The sequence below is a fragment of the Phyllobates terribilis genome, unplaced genomic scaffold (genome assembly GCF_046119375.1).
Source record: "Phyllobates terribilis strain yellow unplaced genomic scaffold, ASM4611937v1 Scaffold_4__5_contigs__length_816908805, whole genome shotgun sequence".
NCBI classification, from domain to species: domain Eukaryota; kingdom Metazoa; phylum Chordata; class Amphibia; order Anura; family Dendrobatidae; genus Phyllobates; species Phyllobates terribilis.
Window position 1 is genome coordinate 801,236,004 of NW_027362764.1, and position 20,585 is coordinate 801,256,588.

The 20,585-nt window shown below is 47.5% G+C and overlaps 1 protein-coding gene across 1 annotated transcript in view; it reads left to right on the forward strand.

The window, feature by feature from the left end:
- The first annotated feature begins 445 nt into the window (after positions 1–445).
- LOC141264733 (uncharacterized) overlaps positions 446–20,585 on the forward strand; it is an 84,733-nt gene continuing 64,593 nt past the window's right edge. The window contains exons 1-9 of the mRNA XM_073676994.1: positions 446–621; positions 10,208–10,339; positions 11,427–11,609; positions 11,680–11,803; positions 12,030–12,133; positions 12,226–12,298; positions 12,408–12,487; positions 12,826–12,943; positions 13,781–14,671. Coding sequence (XP_073533095.1) covers positions 10,265–10,339; positions 11,427–11,609; positions 11,680–11,803; positions 12,030–12,133; positions 12,226–12,298; positions 12,408–12,487; positions 12,826–12,943; positions 13,781–14,671 — 1,648 coding nt within the window. The 5' untranslated portion in view covers positions 446–621; positions 10,208–10,264. The remainder of the gene's footprint in view (positions 622–10,207; positions 10,340–11,426; positions 11,610–11,679; positions 11,804–12,029; positions 12,134–12,225; positions 12,299–12,407; positions 12,488–12,825; positions 12,944–13,780; positions 14,672–20,585) is intronic.

The following is a 20,585-nucleotide window of genomic DNA, read 5'->3' on the forward strand; positions in this document are numbered from 1 at the left end:
TCCGGCTTCTCCTGCCCTCCAGCTTCTCCTGCTCTCCGGCTCCTCTGTTCTCCAGCTTCCCTGCTCTTCTGCTTCTCTGCTCCCCATCTCTCCTGCCCTCCGGCTTCTCCTGCCCTCCAGCTTCTCTGCTCTCCGGCTCCTCTGTTCTCCAGCTTCCCTGCTCTTCTGCTTCTCTGCTCCCCATCTCTCCTGCCCTCCGGCTCCTCTGTTCTCCGGCTCCTCTGTTCTCCAGCTTCCCTGCTCTTCTGCTTCTCTGCTCCCCATCTCTCCTGCCCTCCGGCTTCTCCTGCCCTCCAGCTTCTCCTGCTCTCCGGCTCCTCTGTTCTCCAGCTTCCCTGCTCTTCTGCTTCTCTGCTCCCCATCTCCCCTGCTCTCCGGCTCTTCTGTTCTCCAGCTTCCCTGCTTCTCTGCTCCCCATCTCTCCTGCTCTCCGGCTCCTCTATTCTCCGGCTTCCCTGCTTCTCTGCTCCCCATCTCCCCTGCCCTCCGGCTTCTCCTGCCCTCCGGCTCCCCTGCTCTCCGGCTCCCCTTCTCTTCTGCTTTTGTTTTTTCTTCTGGGAAATTTTAAAAAAACTGCAGGAAAAAAAGTGACAAAACGCCTCGTGTGAATCCGGCTGTAAGGTAAGATTATACAAGGTTTTGTTTTGGGGAAATTTTGCTGCATTTTTGGTGCAGCTTCTGTAACTGACAAATTTATTATATAAGATACAAGACATATATTATAAGTAGCGGAAACTCAGCGGAGGGGAACTTTCCTTATTAACTATAAGGAAACAGACAGCTTAAAGGGTAAATCCCAAAATATGAAGTTACGGATAACGCACTGATCATTAGGGGTCCGATCCCAGTAATGAGGCCTTGTATAACACATCAGCTCCATTCACCGTCTCTGAGACTACAGACACAGATTAGTACAAGGAAACGTACAAACCTGGTGCACACATCAACGAAAATAACTGTTTAAATCAGGTATTTTATATTGATAGAAATATTGCAATCTTCACACTGACAGCAGAAGAATTCTCAGTGGTCTCATTATCATCGCAGACAGGATTACAAGGGCTGATAACACAGTTTCCACCAATCACAATAGGTGAGGTCACAGCTCCTCCTCTTCCTATACAATGACTGATAACGCCTCTATATACAGCGGCATGTAAACGTTTGGACACCCTGGTTAAAATTACTGTCATTGTGAACAGATAAGCAAGATGAAGACGAAATGATCTCTAAGGCCTAAAGAACACATAAGGACACATTTCCTTTGTGTTTTTGGCCCAAAAAATAATTTTCATCTTTTTTACATTTTAAAAATTACAAAAAGTAAAATGGGCTGATGCAAATGTTTGTGCCCCTTGCATGGTTAGTGCCTAGTAGCGCCCCCTTTTGAAAGTATCACAGCTTGTAAATACTTTTTGTAGCCAGACAAGAGTCTTTCCATTCTTGTTTGAGGGATTTTCATCCGTTCTTCCTTGGAGAATTCTTCCAGTTCCTTGAGATTCCTGGGGCGTCTTGCATGTTCTGCTATTTTGAGGTCTAGCCACAGATTTTCAGTGATATTCAGATCAGGGGATTGTGAGGGCCATTGTAAAACCTTCAGCTTTCGCCTTTTGAGGTCGTCTATTGTGGATTTTGATGTGTGTTTAGGATCATTCTCCATTTGTAGAAGCCATCCTCTTTTCAACTTCAGCTTTTTTTTACAGATGGTGTTATGTTTGCATCAAGAACTTGTTGAAATTTCATTGACTTCATTCTTCCCTCTATCCATGAAATGTTCCCCGAGCCATTGGCTGCAACACAACCCCAAAGCATAATTGATCCTCCTCCATGTGTAACGGGTCTGGGAGGCGGAACCTCTAGGCTACTATACAAGGGAGCGGTCCTTGTAAGGGAGCGGGTGGCGACCAGGCAGGCAGTCACAGCAGGTGACCGGGACAGTCTCTGGGTGTACGGGCAGGAGGTCACGGCAAGTGATCAGGGCAGTCTCTGGAAGAACGGGCTGGAGGTCACGGCAAGTGACCGGGGCAGTCTCTGGAAGAACGGGCTGGAGGTCACGGCAAGTGACCGGGGCAGTCTCTAGGTAAAGGGTAGGTACGACCTGTGATGGCTGAACCTCCAGGTAGGCTAGCAAGGCAGATGGAGGATGTATGCTCCCAGGTGAGCAAGCGAGAGTCTCTGGAATAGCAGGTGGTCACAGCACGTGACGGCGGAGCCTCCAGGTAGGCAAGCAGGCAGGTAGCGGAGAAGCGCTCCCAGGTGAGCGGGCAAGAGTCTCTGGAATAGCTGGTGGTCCCAGCACGTGACAGCGGAACCCCCGGGCAGGCAAGCAGGCAGGTAGCGGAGAAGCGCTCCCAGGTGAGCGGGCAAGAGTCTGGAATAGCTGGTGGTCACAGCACGTGACAGCGGAGCCTCCAGGCAGGCAAGCAGGCAGGTAGCGGAGAAGCGCTCCCAGGTGAGCGGGCAAGAGTCTGAAATAGCTGGTGGTCACAGCACGTGACAGCGGAGCCTCCGGGCAGGCAAGCAGGCAGGTAGCGGAGAAGCGCTCCCAGGTGAGCGGGCAAGCTGGTCCATAGACAGACTGACCGGAGTTGTAAGGCAGACCGTCGGACCTCAGGCAAGCAGGCAGGTAGCTGATGTGCGCTCCCAGGTGAGCGGGCAAGTTGGTCCTTAGACAGACTGACCGGAGTTGTAAGGCAGACCGTCGGACCTCAGGCAGGCAGGCAGGTAACAGGGAATCAGGCAGGATTAGGACAGCAAGCTGGCAGGAATCTGGCAGGTAACTGGCAACGGGACCTGAGGGCTGAAGCAGAGTAGAACGGTGCAACAACATTGCTCGGGCACCTCCATTTTGGAGGAGGTGCCTTATATATGGTAAAGTCCTCCGGCCATTGGCCGGGGACTCCTTAGGACGGCGCGCGCGGCCCCTTTAAGAGGGAGGGAGGGCGCGCGCGCGCCCTAAGCACAGTGGCCGGGAAGGAGCGCGCGCTGCCAGCAGAGCGGGAGAGGGACGCCGGGCACGGAGCAGAGCGGTGAGGGGAACAGCGTCCCTGCCTAGCAGAGGGCAGGGACGCCGGCACTACAGTACCCCCCCCTTTAGGCCCCCCCTTTTTTAGGCCAGATAGAAATTTAGCTAGGATGAGAGGGGCATGGATGTTCTCCCGGGGCTCCCACGTTCTCTCCTCAGGACCAAACCCCTTCCAATCTACCAGAAAAAAGGTCTTTCCTCTTACCCTTTTGGTGGCAAGAATGTTCTCTACCTCAAACTCGTCCTCAGCAGAAACCGGAGCAGGAGGCGTACCTGTAGACTTGGAAAAAGAGTTAAGCACCACGGGTTTGAGGAGAGATACATGGAAGGAGTTAGGGATCCGTAAGTTGGCCGGGAGTTTCAATTTATAGGCCACCGGGTTGATCTGACTGATGACCTCCAGAGGACCGATGAACCGAGGCCCTAACTTGTAAGAAGGTATCTTGAGTCGAACATATTTAGATGAGAGCCAGACTTTATCTCCTGGACGAAATTGTGGAGGATCCAGGCGTTTTTTGTCAGCGTGTCTTTTCATACGCTCGGATGACAGAAGGAGTGCGGACCGGGTACTCTCCCATATGGAGGAAAATTTGCTAACGAGAGATTCCGCAGCCGGGTTGTCCACAGAGGTGGAGACAGGAAAAGGAATCCGAGGATGCTGACCAAAGACTACAAAAAACGGGGATTTGGAGGAGGATTCGCTCTCGTGATTATTATAAGAGAACTCGGCCCATGGTAGGAGATCCACCCAGTCAGAATGGTGGGCATTAACGAAGTGCCGGAGGTAACTGGTCAGGTTCTGATTGATCCGCTCCACTTGACCATTGGACTGTGGGTGGTAAGCGGAAGAGAAGTCCAGGGTGACGTCTAGTAGTTTACAAGTGGCTCTCCAGAAACGTGAGGTGAACTGTACCCCACGATCCGACACGATGTGGAGGGGCAGGCCATGAAGACGGAAGATGTGGCGGATAAAGTCTTTAGCCAGCTCGGGTGCAGACGGAAGGCCTGGCAGGGGAATAAAGTGAGCCATCTTGGAAAAGCGGTCAGCGACCACCCAAATGACCGTACAACCGGCAGAGACGGGGAGATCAGTTATAAAGTCCATTGCTATATGCTGCCAGGGGGCAGCAGGTACAAGAAGCGGAAGGAGGCGTCCGGCTGGCAGATGTCTCGGGACTTTGTTGCGGGCGCAGGACACACAGGCAGAAACAAAGTCTATTATGTCCTTGTTCAGGGTAGGCCACCAATAGTGCCGGGCAATAAGCTGGAGGGTCTTTTTCTGACCAGCGTGGCCAGCTAGTTTAGACGAATGGCCCCAGTGTAGGATCTTCTCCCGATCAGGTACTGAAACAAACGTCTTACCGGGAGGGAGACGATTTAGACTCACGGGAGCCACCTGCATTACTCTGGCGGGATCGATGATATGTTTAGGTTCTTCCTCGAGATCGGACACCAGAAAGGATCGGGTCAAGGCGTCTGCTTTGACGTTTTTGTCAGCCGGGCGAAAATGAAGAACAAAATCAAAGCGAGCAAAAAACAAGGACCACCGGGCTTGGCGCGGGTTAAGTCTCTGGGCATGCTGGAGGTAAGCCAAGTTCTTGTGGTCAGTGTAAATTATTACCGGATGAAGAGCCCCCTCGAGTAGGTAACGCCACTCCTCCAACGCCAGCTTGATGGCCAATAACTCTCGGTCTCCTATGGAATAGTTGCGCTCAGAAGAGGAGAAGAGTTTGGAGAAGAAGCCACAAGTTACCATTCTCCCGGAAGATGATTTTTGAGTAAGTACCGCTCCGGCTCCAGAGGAGGAGGCGTCAAATTCCAGGAAGAACTGCTTGTTGCCGTCCGGGCGATGCAGCACCGGGGCGGAAGAGAAGGCCTGTTTTAGGGAAAGAGAGGCCTCCTCTGCTTCGGGCGGCCACTCTTTGGGATTAGTACCCTTACGGGTGAGCGCGGAAATTGGGGCAGTCCGGGAAGAGAAGTGCGGGATGAAGAGGCGGTAATAGTTGGCGAAGCCCAGGAACCGTTGAATAGCCTTCAACCCCTCTGGTCGGGGCCATTTCTCGATGGCAGACAGTTTCTCAGGATCCATTTGTAGGCCGGTCTGAGAGATAATGTAGCCCAGAAACGGAAGCGAGGTCTGCTCAAAGAGGCACTTCTCATATTTAGCGTAGAGATGGTTCTGCCTGAGCCTGAGCAGGACCTGACGAACATCCCTCCGGTGAGTCTGGAGATCCGGAGAGAAGACCAAGATGTCGTCCAGGTACACCACTACGCAGGAGTAGAGAAGGTCCCGGAAGATGTCATTGACCAACTCTTGAAAGACGGCAGGAGCGTTACAGAGGCCAAAGGGCATTACCAGATATTCATAGTGGCCGTCCCGGGTGTTGAATGCCGTCTTCCATTCATCCCCCTGACGGATACGAACCAGGTTGTACGCCCCACGGAGGTCCAGTTTGGTGAAGATTCTAGCCCCCCTCAGACGATCAAATAACTCCGGAATGAGCGGAAGGGGGTACTTATTCTTCACCGTGATCTGGTTAAGGCCTCTATAGTCTATACAGGGACGGAGAGAGCCGTCCTTCTTTTTGACGAAAAAGAAGCCTGCTCCCGCCGGGGAGGTAGATTTCCGGATGAATCCCCTGGCCAGATTCTCCTCATTATATTCGGACATCGACCGGGTCTCAGCAGCGGATAATGGATAAATACGCCCACGGGGAGGAGAAGTACCAGGTAACAGGTCGATAGGGCAGTCGTATGGTCTATGAGGGGGTAGTGTCTCTGCCTCCTTTTTATTAAAGACATCAGCATAAGACCAATAAGGAATCGGAAGTCCAGGTAGATTAGCTGGGGTAGGAGAAGGACGGACGGGATGAACGGGAACCAGACAGGTCTTATGGCAGCCCTGTCCCCAGCGAAGGACTTCTCCGGTCTGCCAGTCAAGAACGGGTGCATGTTTCTGGAGCCAAGGTAGGCCTAGCAAGAGGGCGTGAGAGAGTCCAGGCAGAACATGGAAGGAGATACTTTCAGAATGCAGCATTCCCACCTGCAGAGTAATGGATTCGGTGATGAGTTGGATGGGGCGTGGTAAGAGCCCCCCATCCACGGCAGCAACAGACAAGGGTACAGCCAGAGGTTTGGTGGGGATGCGGTATTTCTCTACCAGGGACTGTGAAATAAGATTCCCGGCTGCTCCAGAGTCCAGTTGGGCTAGTTCGAAATAACGGTTCTCCCCGTAGACGATTGAAACTGACAACAGCAGGGATGGAGAGGATTTATTCTTGTCTAGGTGGACCTCTCTGAGCGAACCTAGACACAGGCGTTTCCCGACCTCTCCGGGCAGGCACGGATCCGGTGCTCCTTACTGCCACAGTAGAAGCAGGTCCCCTCGGCACGGCGTAAGTCCTGACGGGTCTTGACCATCTTGGTCTGGTCGACCTGCATAGGCTCAGGAGGGTGTACCTGGTTAGAGACAGAAGGAGTGACGGGTTTCTGAAAAGTAGGAGCTAGACGTGGTAACCTCCTCTCACGGGTGACCTCTCTGGCACGCTCCTGGAACCGTAGGTCAATCCGGGTGGCAAGAGTTATTAAGTCATCGAGAGTGGTAGGAATGTCCCGACCGGCAAGTTCATCTTTAATACGGCCGGACAGACCCTCCCAGAAGACGGAAACCAGAGCGTCGTTATCCCAGGCCAGCTCCGAGGCAAGGGTACGGAACCGTATGGCATATTGGCCCACGGTGAGACTTTCCTGACGGAGGCGTAGCAACGATGATGCGGATGAGGTCTTCCGTCCGGGTTCGTCGAAGACTTTCCGGAAAGCCGTGAGAAAAGCAGGCAAGTTGGACACCAGGGGGTCTCCTCTCTCCCATAGAGGATTTAGCCAGGCCAGGGCCTCCCCGGTGAGATGGGACATGATGAATGCAATTTTGGCTCGGTCGGAGTTAAACTGGTGGGACAATAGTTCAAAGTGCAGGGTGCACTGATTTATGAAGCCCCGAGCCTGGGCTGAGTCGCCTCCGAAGCGAGGAGGTGCAGAAAGCCGAGGTCCGGGGTAGGATATCATGGTGTTAGTGGACAGCGGAGCTGCCGGATTGCGAGACATGGCACTGGCGGAGGTTGTTGGTGGAACAGTCAGTGTCCAGTCGAGTATTGACATTCCGCAGGTGACCCAGGATGGACTCCTGTTGGGACCTTTGACGGGACAGTTCATGACACAGGTCCGAGAGCGAGGGAGCTTGGGTGCCACCGGGTTCCATGGCCCGAGCAAACTGTAACGGGTCTGGGAGGCGGAACCTCTAGGCTACTATACAAGGGAGCGGTCCTTGTAAGGGAGCGGGTGGCGACCAGGCAGGCAGTCACAGCAGGTGACCGGGACAGTCTCTGGGTGTACGGGCAGGAGGTCACGGCAAGTGATCAGGGCAGTCTCTGGAAGAACGGGCTGGAGGTCACGGCAAGTGACCGGGGCAGTCTCTGGAAGAACGGGCTGGAGGTCACGGCAAGTGACCGGGGCAGTCTCTAGGTAAAGGGTAGGTACGACCTGTGATGGCTGAACCTCCAGGTAGGCTAGCAAGGCAGATGGAGGATGTGTGCTCCCAGGTGAGCAAGCGAGAGTCTCTGGAATAGCAGGTGGTCACAGCACGTGACGGCGGAGCCTCCAGGTAGGCAAGCAGGCAGGTAGCGGAGAAGCGCTCCCAGGTGAGCGGGCAAGAGTCTCTGGAATAGCTGGTGGTCCCAGCACGTGACAGCGGAACCCCCGGGCAGGCAGGTAGCGGAGAAGTGCTGCCAGGTGAGCGGGCAAGAGTCTGGAATAGCTGGTGGTCACAGCACGTGACAGCGGAGCCTCCGGGCAGGCAGGTAGCGGAGAAGCGCTCCCAGGTGAGCGGGCAAGAGTCTGAAATAGCTGGTGGTCACAGCACGTGACAGCGGAGCCTCCGGGCAGGCAAGCAGGCAGGTAGCGGAGAAGCTCTCCCAGGTGAGCGGGCAAGCTGGTCCATAGACAGACTGACCGGAGTTGTAAGGCAGACCGTCGGACCTCAGGCAAGCAGGCAGGTAGCTGATGTGCGCTCCCAGGTGAGCGGGCAAGTTGGTCCTTAGACAGACTGACCGGAGTTGTAAGGCAGACCGTCGGACCTCAGGCAGGCAGGTAACAGGGAATCAGGCAGGATTAGGACAGCAAGCTGGCAGGAATCTGGCAGGTAACTGGCAGGTAACTGGCAACGGGACCTGAGGGCTGAAGCAGAGTAGAACGGTGCAACAACATTGCTCGGGCACCTCCATTTTGGAGGAGGTGCCTTATATATGGTAAAGTCCTCCGGCCATTGGCCGGGGACTCCTTAGGACGGCGTGCGCGGCCCCTTTAAGAGGGAGGGAGGGCGCGCGCGCGCGCGCCCTAAGCACAGTGGCCGGGAAGGAGCGCGCGCTGCCAGCAGAGCGGGAGAGGGACGCCGGGCACGGAGCAGAGCGGTGAGGGGAACAGCGTCCCTGCCTAGCAGAGGGCAGGGACGCCGGCACTACACCATGCTTAATGGTTGGCGGGATGTTCTTTTCCTGACATTCTGGGCCCTTTTTTATCCACACATAACTTTGATCATTGTGACCAAAGTGTTCTATTTTACCTCATCAGTCCACAAGACTTGTTTCCAAAATGCATCAGGCTTGTTTAGATGTTCTTTTGCAGACTTCTGAGGCTGAAATTTTATGGAGAGGACGCAAGAGAGGTTTTCTTCTGATGACTTTCCCATGAAGGCCATATTTGTGCAGGTGTCTCTGAACAGTAGAACAATGTACCACAACTCCAGAGTCTGCTAAATCTTCTTTTACAGTCAAGCGGGGTTCTGATTTGTCTCTCTAGCAATCCTACAAGCAGCTCTCACTGAAATGTTGCTTGGTCTTCAAGACCTTACCTTGGCCTCCACTCTTCCTGTTAACTGCCATTTCTTAATTACATTTTGAACTGAGGAGAGGACAACTTGAAAATGCTTGGCTATCTTCTTATACCCTTCTCCTGCTTTGCGGGCCTCCACCAGCTGCTTAGAAAAACCCATGGCTGCTGTTTTTAGCCCAAGGTTACAGGAGGTTTTTATATGGCTGGGAAATTTGCATCACCGGCCTTTCCTTATGATGATGGTGAACAAGCCATAACCCTAATAGGCTAATTAAGGTCTGAAACTTTGGTCAGTTATCTGAGCACACAAATCTCCTTAGGCCTTTTAGAGATCACTTCATCTTGCTTAACAGTTCACAATAACAGTGATTTTGACCAAGGGTGCCTAAACTTTTACATTCCACTGTACAGTAGATAACACAGGATCCACCATTCACAATAGGTGATGTCACAGCTCACCTCCTAGCCTAGGGGTCAGTATGAAAATTGCAAGTTTCTTTTTTTTATTTCAGAAATATTCAAAATATCTTTAACATCAAAACCTGATTTGAACAATAGATCATTTTCTGATGACACTTTCCCTTAAATTGATCAAGTCTGTCTCTGTGACTACTCTCTCTGGTTAAGGGGCCAAACTGTGATTTGTGATTGCTCTACGGCTCTGTCTGGGATCATGAGGTAGGCATCTCCATTGTGTGGGCAAAGTTTACAGTATACAGTGATTCTCACCTTTTCAAATTTCTTTTGGTCTGACCTCAAGCATCCGGCATGTGGGTAGAGGTCCACAGGCATTGCCCAAAGTCAAACATTTCAGACTTAGGAGACAGGTAGTTCAGACTCCATACAAAGCTGCCTGGAGGCCTGGTTTCCCTGAAAACTTCAAACTGTTCTGTCCTCACCTATTGTCACTCTCGTGAATCCACCGTAGACCGCTCTGTGGTCTGTTCCAGCTCCGGAGGTGATGACGTCACTGCTCACCTGTCACCGGCCTGTGATTAACTGCAGCGGACAGGTGACGTGAACAGAGAAACAATCAGTGGGGTATTCCCAGCACAAACATTGGGTGTTCTAGGAACATTTCCTATTCATACACCAAAGTATAGGGCACAGGTACGACCACCTATCCACTAGCTTTACTCCTGGATGTGGTGGGTCAGGGGGCCCTGTTTTTCCACATTAAGGTGGTTTGTTCTCCAGGACAGCTCTGTCATGAATGTTGTTTTTGTGAATACGCCCATAAGTCTTGGTGAAGGCTTTAATAACCTGTCTTTTCACCAATGTTGTCCCCATTCTCTAAAGGTGTGAGCGGTACCTGAACCTCCCAGCTTTCTTCTAAATGACCGACCTTCTCCAAGGATGGAGAAGGATAATGAGATGACTAAAGTATTATTAAAACTCACCTTGGAGATCATCTACCTGTTGACCGGAGAGGTGAACTTCTCTTTTTTTTCTTCTTTTTCCACATTTCTTCATTATTTAACAAGTCAGACATAGAAAATGGCAAATATATCCTAGGAAGTAGTCAGAGTAATCCATAGTCCCGTATAACGACATTGCTAAGAAAGGAAAAGTGAAGATCGGTTGGGTGCCGGTGTGTGCCCAACATGGCTGATGGCCCAGCCTGTGACTGAGATTCACAGGAGAAGGTCTATTATTGATCGTTCTTTGCACATATTATAATACAGTCTAAGCAGGCCACTAAATGATGGTTGATTGTCAGATATGTAGCCGATCGGCGGACGTTTAACGCCGCAGATTGTTCAGTGTAAACCCACTTTCAGAAAAGCCAGAAAGTCGGCAGGTTCCTGGCTCTACTGGTCTTTATGGAAGCTGGACAAGTTGTTTAGTCACTGAAGACAGGATAGTCAAAAGAACTTCTAATTAAGGAGATGGGGTCTATAGGATGATCAGGAGCATCAGGTCACAATGTAAAGCCCCCCCATGCACATTAAGTAACTGTCGGATGAATGATGGTTCAGATGACCCCTTTATCTCCCGACTTTCCCGTACTCGGGAACACTCGGCCGAGTGCTCCAGTATTCTCTATGAGAGAGCCAATATCAGACAGAGACCTCTCTCGGCTCATCTCTTGGAGAACCAAAGGATCGGCCACTGAATTTCAACAGGCTGGATCCTTCTCTCTCCCAACATCATCTGTCAGAGGAGAGTCGAGAGGCTCCAATACACATATAATATTGTCAGCCGATCCCACCGTAATCAGCAGGCTTTAGTTTAATGTGTAAGGAGAAGTTTAGCAGTGTTATTTCCCTTTTACCCATGACCACACCAGAGAATGAGGATTTGGCCTGAAGGATGGGAACCCTACATATAAAAAAGATGGAGATGCTGTGGAAACCTCTGTAGTAGTTTGCGGTCCTAGGAAAGGAAACTTACAGGCATTGACATCAGTAATTGGCACTTTCCAGTCCTAGTTTGTAGACTAATAAGGGGAGTTTGGGTGGAAGGAGGCAGAATATAATCCTCTAGAGAGGGCAATGTGATGTCTCTCCTCACACAGGACTATACAATGGTGAAGAAGACGCCAGGTGACTGTGAGACTCCTGGCAGCTGTGAGTCAGGAGGGCGGAGCAGGAGGCGGGGCCCCATTACAGACCCGCCCCCGCACTCCCGGATACATGAGAGGAGCAAGGAGAAGATCCTGGAACTCACCAACAAGATGATTGAGCTGCTGACCGGAGAGGTGAATGCTGGGACATTATACAGGGCGGGACTGGGGGATTCTGGGTAATGACGCTATCATTGTGTGTCAGGTTCCTATAAGGTGTCAGGATGTCACCGTCTATTTCTCCATGGAGGAGTGGGAGTATCTAGAAGGACACAAGGATCTGTACGAGGACGTCATGATGGAAGACGACTCTTGTCCTTCATCACAAGGTAAGAGGAGACCATACTTGATCCCGAGAAAAAGTGTCTGGAGATCTGAATGGAGAAGGGGAATCTCTGTATAACGGCAGCTGCTCTCCAGGTATCACAATGGGGGCGACTGTTTTAATGTAATGTTTTGTAGTAGAAAGTTAGTGAGAAGAAGTATATAATATATACATACACTGATCTCCAGCTGGTCATGGATTCAGTCACTGTATGTCTTTATTTCCCACAGATGGATCCAGGACCAGAAGAAGAAACCCACCAGAGAGATGTCCTCGTCCTCTGTATTCCCAGGACCGTCCAGAGGAAGAGCACAACGTCATGGAGAATCAGCAGGTAGATGGCGCTAAAGTCTCATCAAAATACAACCGTAAAGAGATGGAAGTGAATTTCATTTACCAATCTTCTTTTTTTTTTTCTCTGTTTAGAGTGAAAATCTGATGGATATTAAGGTCGAAGTTATAGATGAAGAAGATGAGGAGTCAGAGGACAATCAGACGGGTAAGACTCATTATTTGTGAATTAAAAACCTGGTTTGAGCATCATCTAGATACAACTCCCATTATCCTATCATCACATGCAAACACTGGGCTTTGTGTGTCTCCTACAGATGAAAGAAACCCACCAGAGAGAAGTCCCCGTCCTCTGTATTCCCAGGACCGTCCAGAGGAAGATCCAGAAAATCATCAGGTAGGTGAAGTTGAGCGAATTTGTTCGGCATTTCAAATTCGGGTTCGGGGTTCCGGCTTGTTAGCGCCAAAAAAATCGTCTCCGCCCACGAACATCCCTGATTTGCCACGCTGTCTTGCAGGTAACATCTGTGTGACAGTGTAGCAGATCAGGGATGTTCGTGGGTGTGGACGATTTTTTGGCGCGAACAAGCCGGAACCACGAACCCGAATTTAAAATGCCGAACAAATTCGCTCAACACTACTCGGTACCAACGCTATAAAAAGTCATCGATTTGTGCTGCTCTCTTTTGTTGATGATACATTTTTCTATCTGAATTCTTACACATGGTGTATCAGGGAGAAGATCTGACTATCATTAAAGTGGAGTTTGAAGAAGAAGAGGATGAGATGATCAGGGGTGATCCACTGGATATAAAACAGGTGGAAGAAGAAAATCGAGGAAAAAGTAGCGCAGGTATGTGATGATGACTTTAGAAAGTGAATTCAGGGGTTGTCCAATTTTAGCAGATTTTCACGATAAGAAAGTATATTCACAGAAAATAGCTGGGGTCCGTCAGCCAATCACTTCAACCACTTATGATGATGGGATGTTGGGGTGCCGATAGACTGTCATGGCAGTTGAGGACTAAAAAAAAAAAAAAAGTCACAAGCAAGACTTTAATGGGATATAACCAAACACTACAACGTCAAGGTATTATACCAGCGATCAAGTGATTGCAAACTCCCTCGGAAAACTGAAACATGTAAAAAAAATAAAATAATAATAATAATAGAAAAAAATAGAAACACAAAATTGTAAATCGCACCCCTCTTCCCAGTGTTTAAATAAAAAAATCCCCAATATGAACACAAGTATTACAATGTTTGTAAAAGTCTGAACTTTTTAGATATGTTATTGTCCGACTTGGTGACTGACATAAAAAAATTAAAACCTATAACTATTTTTCGATTACCCCAGCTCTCACGCTATTTCACAGGTCCACCTCTCCGTACTGCTGTATACTGCCCTCCATACCGCTGCTGCCTGTGAGGGAGGACTACAGACAGCAGAATGTCCTCTGTGCACAGGAGACCTAACAGTAGTAATCTGCCCGTGTCTCCAGCCTTAACGTGCTACACAAAGCTTTACAAGGCTGCCGCTTTGGGCTTTTTTATTTCTCTTTCCTGTTGGATCCAAAACTGCAGCTGTATTTCCAGTCTGTTAGAAAAGTTACATATTTGTCCAGTTTGTTTGTTTTGTTTTTTTCAAAAAATCACAATATGCATTTTTTTTTTTTTTTAACCTTTACAGCAAATCCAAGCAAAATAAATGAGGAAAACATCAAGTTATCGCTAAATTACAAAGTAGACGATATTATACAGCGCTCCTCAGTAGAAAAGCTCGGAACCCTTAATCTACATCCAGGACTCCACAGTACATATCCATCATATAACTCTCCTAATTATGAAGTTCCTTCTCCGGACCAATCACAGATTGTTAAAATTACTGGACGAAAAGAGGTTAGACCGTTTCAGTTTGGTAAATGTGGAAAATGGGTTACAAGGAGCTTCGATCATTGCAGACAGAGAGGCGTTCACAGAGGGGAGAAACCAAACTCCTCTTCAGATTTTGATGAATGTTTTAATGATGAATCGGGCCCTAATCAGCATGAAAGAATTCCCAGTGGAGAGAAGCCGTATTCATGTGCCGAGTGTCGGAAATGCTTTATAAACAAATCACATCTGGTTGCACATGAGAAAATTCACACAGGAGAGAAGCCGTATTCATGTTTAATGTGTGGGAAACGTTTTATTAATAAATCACATCTGAGTAGACATGACAGAATTCATACAGGGGAGAAGCCGTATTCATGTTCAGAATGTGGGAAATGCTTCACTGATAGATCAAGTCTTGTTACACATGAAAGAATTCACACTGGAGAGAAGCCGTATTCATGTTCAGAATGTGGGAGGTGTTTCTCAAAAAAATCTAATCTTGTTAAACATTATAGAATTCACACAGGAGAGAAGCCGTACACGTGTTCAGAATGTGGGAAATGTTTTACAAATAAATCAGATTTAATTAAGCATCAGAGAATTCACACAGGAGAGAAGCCGTACTCGTGTTCAGTGTGTGGGAAATGTTTTACAGATAAATCGGGTCACGTTAAACATGAAAGAAGTCACACATTAGAGAAACCATTTTGATGTTCTATATGTGAAAAATGTGTTACCAGGAAATTAAACAGTTTCAGAGAATTCCTCTGGTAAAGAAAAACAATATTCTTGTTTGGAATATGGGAAATGCTAATGAAGCAAAAAAAAAAATAATAATAATTTTAATCACATCAGATTGTTTTATTTTTCATATAGAATTAGCCTGGATCTGCCAAGCACACAAATTATACTTACCTGGGGTCAGCTGTGACCAGGAACCATGCGGAGACATTATTGTGGATATATGGTACAAAAGAAGAGACTGGGTGACTTACAGAGCCGTGAGGGTGAATTTTCACCATGGAGCTTATTCTTTTAATAGTATTCAGAAACTCATCCACTTCACAAGACTCCAGAGTGACCTAGTGGAAAAGTAAAGGCACCACATGGAAACTTGTAATTTTTGAACATATAATACTGTGCAAATGTTTTAGGCAGCTGTGGAAAAATGCTGCAAAGGAAGAATGAATTAACAAATGCAAAGTGACTGAATAAAAGGAAAATATAAATCCAATCAATACCTGGTGACCGCCAGTCGCCTCCATCATCAGTATCTGGTGACCGCCCATCGCCCCCATCCTCAGTATCTGCTGACCACCCATCACCTCCATCCCTTCTCGTCACTTGTTCACAGGTTATGGAGGATCTCGGCAGGAGATTGTTCCAAACATCTTGGAGAATGTCCCCAGATCTTCTGTGTATGAGGCTTGTGTAGATCCTTCCGTCTCCTCATGTGATCCCAGACAGACGGGATGATGTGAGATCAGGGCTCCGGATCATCACCCCCACGACTCCTCCTTTTTAATGACATTGGCTGGATGTTTTGGGTTGTTGTCCGACTGCAGAATTAATTTGGAGAAAATCAGATGCCTCCCTAATGGTATTCCATGGGTATCTGCCAGGATTTCTCAGAAGAGGACATCAAGAAATGGGCAACGTTGAGGACTGTAGATGCAGTGATCGGCCGGGAATACTAAGTTCAGCAGATAAGACGCATCATGCTTACTTCCTTTTTGAAATCAGAAGATGTCCAGAAGATGTCCAGCAGTGCCATCATCTCGGGTCTAGTAGGACCAGCTACAGCTATCTACAGTTTAGGTCATCTTAATGGAAGAAGTAGGGCCAAAATCCAAACAAGGCCAAGCGACTCATCTATGCACGAAAATACAGGAACTGTGGTGCAGAAACATGGCAGCAGGTGCTCTGGACTGAGGAGTGAAAATGTGAATTATTTTGCTGAAGCAGTTTCTTCTCAAAGAGCTGAAGGGTGGCACAAAATGAGGGTCAGGAACCGTGAAGCTTGGTGGAGGGTCCTGTAAGTTGGTGCTGTATTTCAGATAATGGAGTTAAAAATTTGGACAAGATTAATGGTGTCCTCAATATTGGGAAATCCAGGCGGATGTATACACACCATATAATTCCGCCTGATTGTCTCCAAATTTATTCTGCAGCGAAACAACGACCCTCAACATCCAGCCAAGGTCATTAAGAATGAGGAGTCCTGGAAGTGATGATCTGAATTCACAACGTCCCGTCTGTCTGGGATCACAGGAAGAGACAGAAGGATCTACACAAGCCTCATACACTGAAGATCTGGGGTCAGATGTCCAAGATGTTTGGCACAATCACCTGCCGAGATCCTCTATAACCTGTGTACAATTAATGAGAAAAAGTGATGAAGGCGACGGGCGGTCACCAGACACCGATGATGGAGGCGACGGGCGGTCACCAGACACCGGTGATGGAGGCGACGGGCGGTCACCAGACACCGGTGATGGAGGCGACGGGCGGTCACCAGACACCGGTGATGGAGGCGACGGGCGGTCACCAGACACCGGTGATGGCGGTGACGGGCGGTCACCAGATACTGATGATTGAAGCGAATGATTTTTTTTTTAAAGCATTCTAAAGTAACACTGCAGCATTTTTTTTTCACACCCACCTAAAACTTTTGCACAGTATTTCATGTGGACATATCTGTATTTGATGATAATTTAAACAGTTGTTAGTTTTATTCCAATTTAGAGCTGAACAGTAAGATTCGCATGACCCTGCTTCAGCGGCCGCGTCCCTACAAGCCTCCTCAACGCCTCTTCTGATTAGTAGATCCAGTGCGACATCGTGTGTGCTGCGCCACGACGATGATGAGGCTCCAGGGATGCAAGTAAGAGGCAGTCCGCCTGGTTCTGGTCCGGCTGTCGGGGTCCTGCAAGTCTTTTTTTTGCTCAACTTTAAACAATTTACGTTCAAAATGTTTTGTTTAAAAATGACAGATAAAGCATTTTCTTCTGTTTCTTGCGTACCTGGTATCCATGGCAAACAGGACCTGCAGCTGAATTCATGATATGACTTCATTTACACTTGCATATTTTGGTCAGTATGTGACATCAGTATTTGTGAGCTATACCTCTAAACAGCGTTCCCTCTAAGCTGAGCCATCTGGAAAGGAAAGGGTTAAAATGGCTCAATAATTAGATTGCCATGCCCAATACATGTCTGCAGAGCCTGGTCTTCATTACTATATAATTTCCAGAACACAAAACTTAGAACAGTGACTTGGAGAACAAAACATGGAAGATGGGCAAATCTTGTTCCACTCTTAGTCTTGGTTTACGATTGACTGTTACGGTCCCATCCTTAATAGAGTTTGCCGAATCCATGGCGCAGAAACGGCTCGAACAAATTTTACTTGCAGAAATGTCTGCTTAAAATCTGTAAATATACAGTGCCTTGGGAAAGTATTCACACCCCGTGACCTTTTCCACATTTCTTGACGTTACTTAAATTTATTTTATTAGGATTTTATCTGATATGCCAACACTAAGTAGCACGTATTTGTGAAGGGTAAAGGAAATATTAGTTTTTTTTGTTATTTAAAAAAATATAATCTGTAAATTGGGAGGTGCATTTGTATACACCGCCCCCTGTAGTTTGATGCCCCTAAATAAAATCCAGAAGTCACATATTTATTACATTGCGTCCACCTGGGTGTGATTTCTTCTCCGTATAACTACAGCTGTTCTGTGAAGGCCTCAGATGTTTGTTTTGAGAACAATAGGGATCAAGCAGCATAATGAAAACCAAGGAGCACACCAGACAGGTCAGGGATAAAGCTAAAAACCAAGGAGCCTACCAGACAGGTCAGGGATAAAGCTGTGGAACAGGGTTACGTTATAAAAAATAGCCCAAGCTCTGAACATCTTACAGAGCACTGTTCAATCAATCATCTAAAAATGAAAGAGGTTTGCAGTTGTGCCATACCCACCAAGACATGGCCGCCCACCTAACCTGACATCCCAGAAAAGGAACGCACTAATTAGAGAAGCAGCCAAGAGGCCCATGATCACTGTGAAGGAGCTGCAGCGATCCACAGCTCGGAGGAGAATCTTTCCACATACCTATTAGTCCTATAGTTCGCAAATCTGGCCTTTATGGAAGAGTGGCAAGAGGAAAGCTATACTTGAAAGCAAGGCATACGAAGTCCCATATGGGTGACGCCTAAAGCATGTGGAAAAAGGGGCTCTGGTCATATGAGACCAAAGGAGAACTTTTTGAGCTAATTGCAAAATGCTATGTGTGTTGGAAAATTTACAATGTAGATCACCCTGAAAACACCATCCCCACCGTCACACATGGTGGTGGTGGTGGCAGCAGCAGCATCAGGCTGTGGGGAGTCTTTTCTTCTGCAGGGGCAGAGAAGCTGGTCAGAGTTGATGGGATGATGGACGAAGCTAAATACAGGGCAATTCTGGAGGAAAACCTTTTAGACACTGCAAAAGACTGAGCCTGGGGTGTAGGTTCACTTTCCAGCCAGGACAACGACCCTGAACCTCCTGCTAGAGCTACTGTATGTGTAAAGCTGGTAGAGACTGACCCCAAAAGACAGCAGCAGTAAGTATTGACTCCAGGGGGTCGAATACAAATGAAACCTCACCAACTACACTATCTTAATGCGTTTCTCTTTTTTTCCACTGCCTTTGATGATGCTTCATTAGAGAATCCCAGTGCATGCCAGATAGAGATTTAGGATGAAAATTAAGTTGGATTCCGGAGCACCCCTTAACTTTGCGGGTGAAAAAAATGTGGAAAAGTTCACGGGGTATGAATACTTTTCATAGGTACTGTATGTCATTTGTATCAAATCTGGAACCCTTTAAGGAAATTTTATGTAGCTACTTTAATGCATTTTTTTGTGCATGAAAAAGGTAGTCAATGGCCAGAAAACCACACAGAAGTTACACACGTTTTGTTGCATTTTGATGTCTTCGTGTTATGGATTTTGATGTGGTTTTTTGGCGTTAAGCTATTTTAATCCCAATGGGAAAAAACTGCAGTAGAAACGCTGCAAGAAAGAAAAAAAATATATTTTTTTCTTTTTTAAATAATGATTGCAATTTGTGTTCAGCTACATCGCCTTTTATATTTTTATACTCCTCAATATTTGTTGTTCATTTGAAATGTTCACATCCATTAAAAGCAAAACAAGTTACAATGACATGACTGTAGTCAGAAATTTGGATACTGCCGACTCCATACACCTGAATTTTTGAAGAACACGGATGTTCAATTTTCCGCATAAAAAAAAAAAAAAAAAAAGTTATTCCGTTGCCATCCGCAGAACAAGGTCGGTACATGAACAATCGTTTTTCCTGACCCAGCTGGGTGGTGACGTCCTGTCGTCCTGCTCCGAGCATTATACATAGAGTTTGTGATGTAAAAAGTTTCTTTTTAATTAAAAGTTTTTTTCATTATTTTTTTTTAATACTTGCTGTTTTGTAAATTGAGTTTTAGCAATTTGCCTCCAAGCGTTTTTAGGGCTGTCTGTTTACAAGGCAAAGATGCAATGTCTCCGAAGAGATTGGCTGCTTCGATCACAAGATGTGGCTGCCTCGATCACAAGATGTGGCTGCCTCGATGACAAGACATTGCATTAGATCATCTTATGGACATAAAGGAGCATGAACAAGCCGAGAGAGAATAGTGCAAAATTAAAAGAGTATTCCTAGCATAGACATTCCTGACATACCCACATGATGTTCCATAAACGTGTGATCGATGCAGGTCACACCTCGGGGACCAGCCGTACATCCCCTTCGCTTAAAGTTACAGAAACCTGGACAGATCTCTTCATTCTTTGCGTTGATTACATATGGGTCTGTATTGGTTTTGGTGAGTTTTTGATAATGTAAATTGTGAAAAAAAAAAGGCAGCGTAGGTCCACTTGGTCTGCAAAAAACATGCACATGTGAACAGCTCCATAACCTATAATGGGTGTATTCTATCCATGAAAAACACAGAACATGTATGTGATCCTCATCCAGGTTTTGCTATCAGATCGCTACTCGTTGCCGTTCTGTGTACCCAATGTGGCCTCATCTCTTTTGATCTTTCATTAATTTTTTTCTCAAACTCTTTTCTACTGCAACTTCACAATTATAGTCAATGGTGAGAGAAAGGTAATTTGTTTTCCGGTCAACAGGGGGTGTTCATAGAAATCACATGGCACCATCCAAAAGTTCTAATTGAGCCCATCTTCTTCCCCTTTCCTCACCCAAAAATGATAAATATACACATAAATTAGAAGGAGAAAGAGCTGCACATCGTCCTTCTAAAAAAAATTGTGAGCTTGAGGAAGGGACTCGTGGTCCAGACTTGTTGAGGTAGGAAACTCGGCACCACAAAAATAAATGAGAGAGTAGGTCTTGCTGTAGTGTAAGTTTATTTTGATCGGGCAAGGAGTCAAAAATCAGTTATGGTCCAACGTTTCGAGAAGGAGCGGTCTTTGTCAAGGACGTCTGTTGTGGGTGCAGATTGGCAGAAATGTAGTAGTGCAATAATGTAAATTGTAAGATCTCTTTCATGTCAAGGAGGACCGGTGTGAATCGAGAGAAATGCGGCAA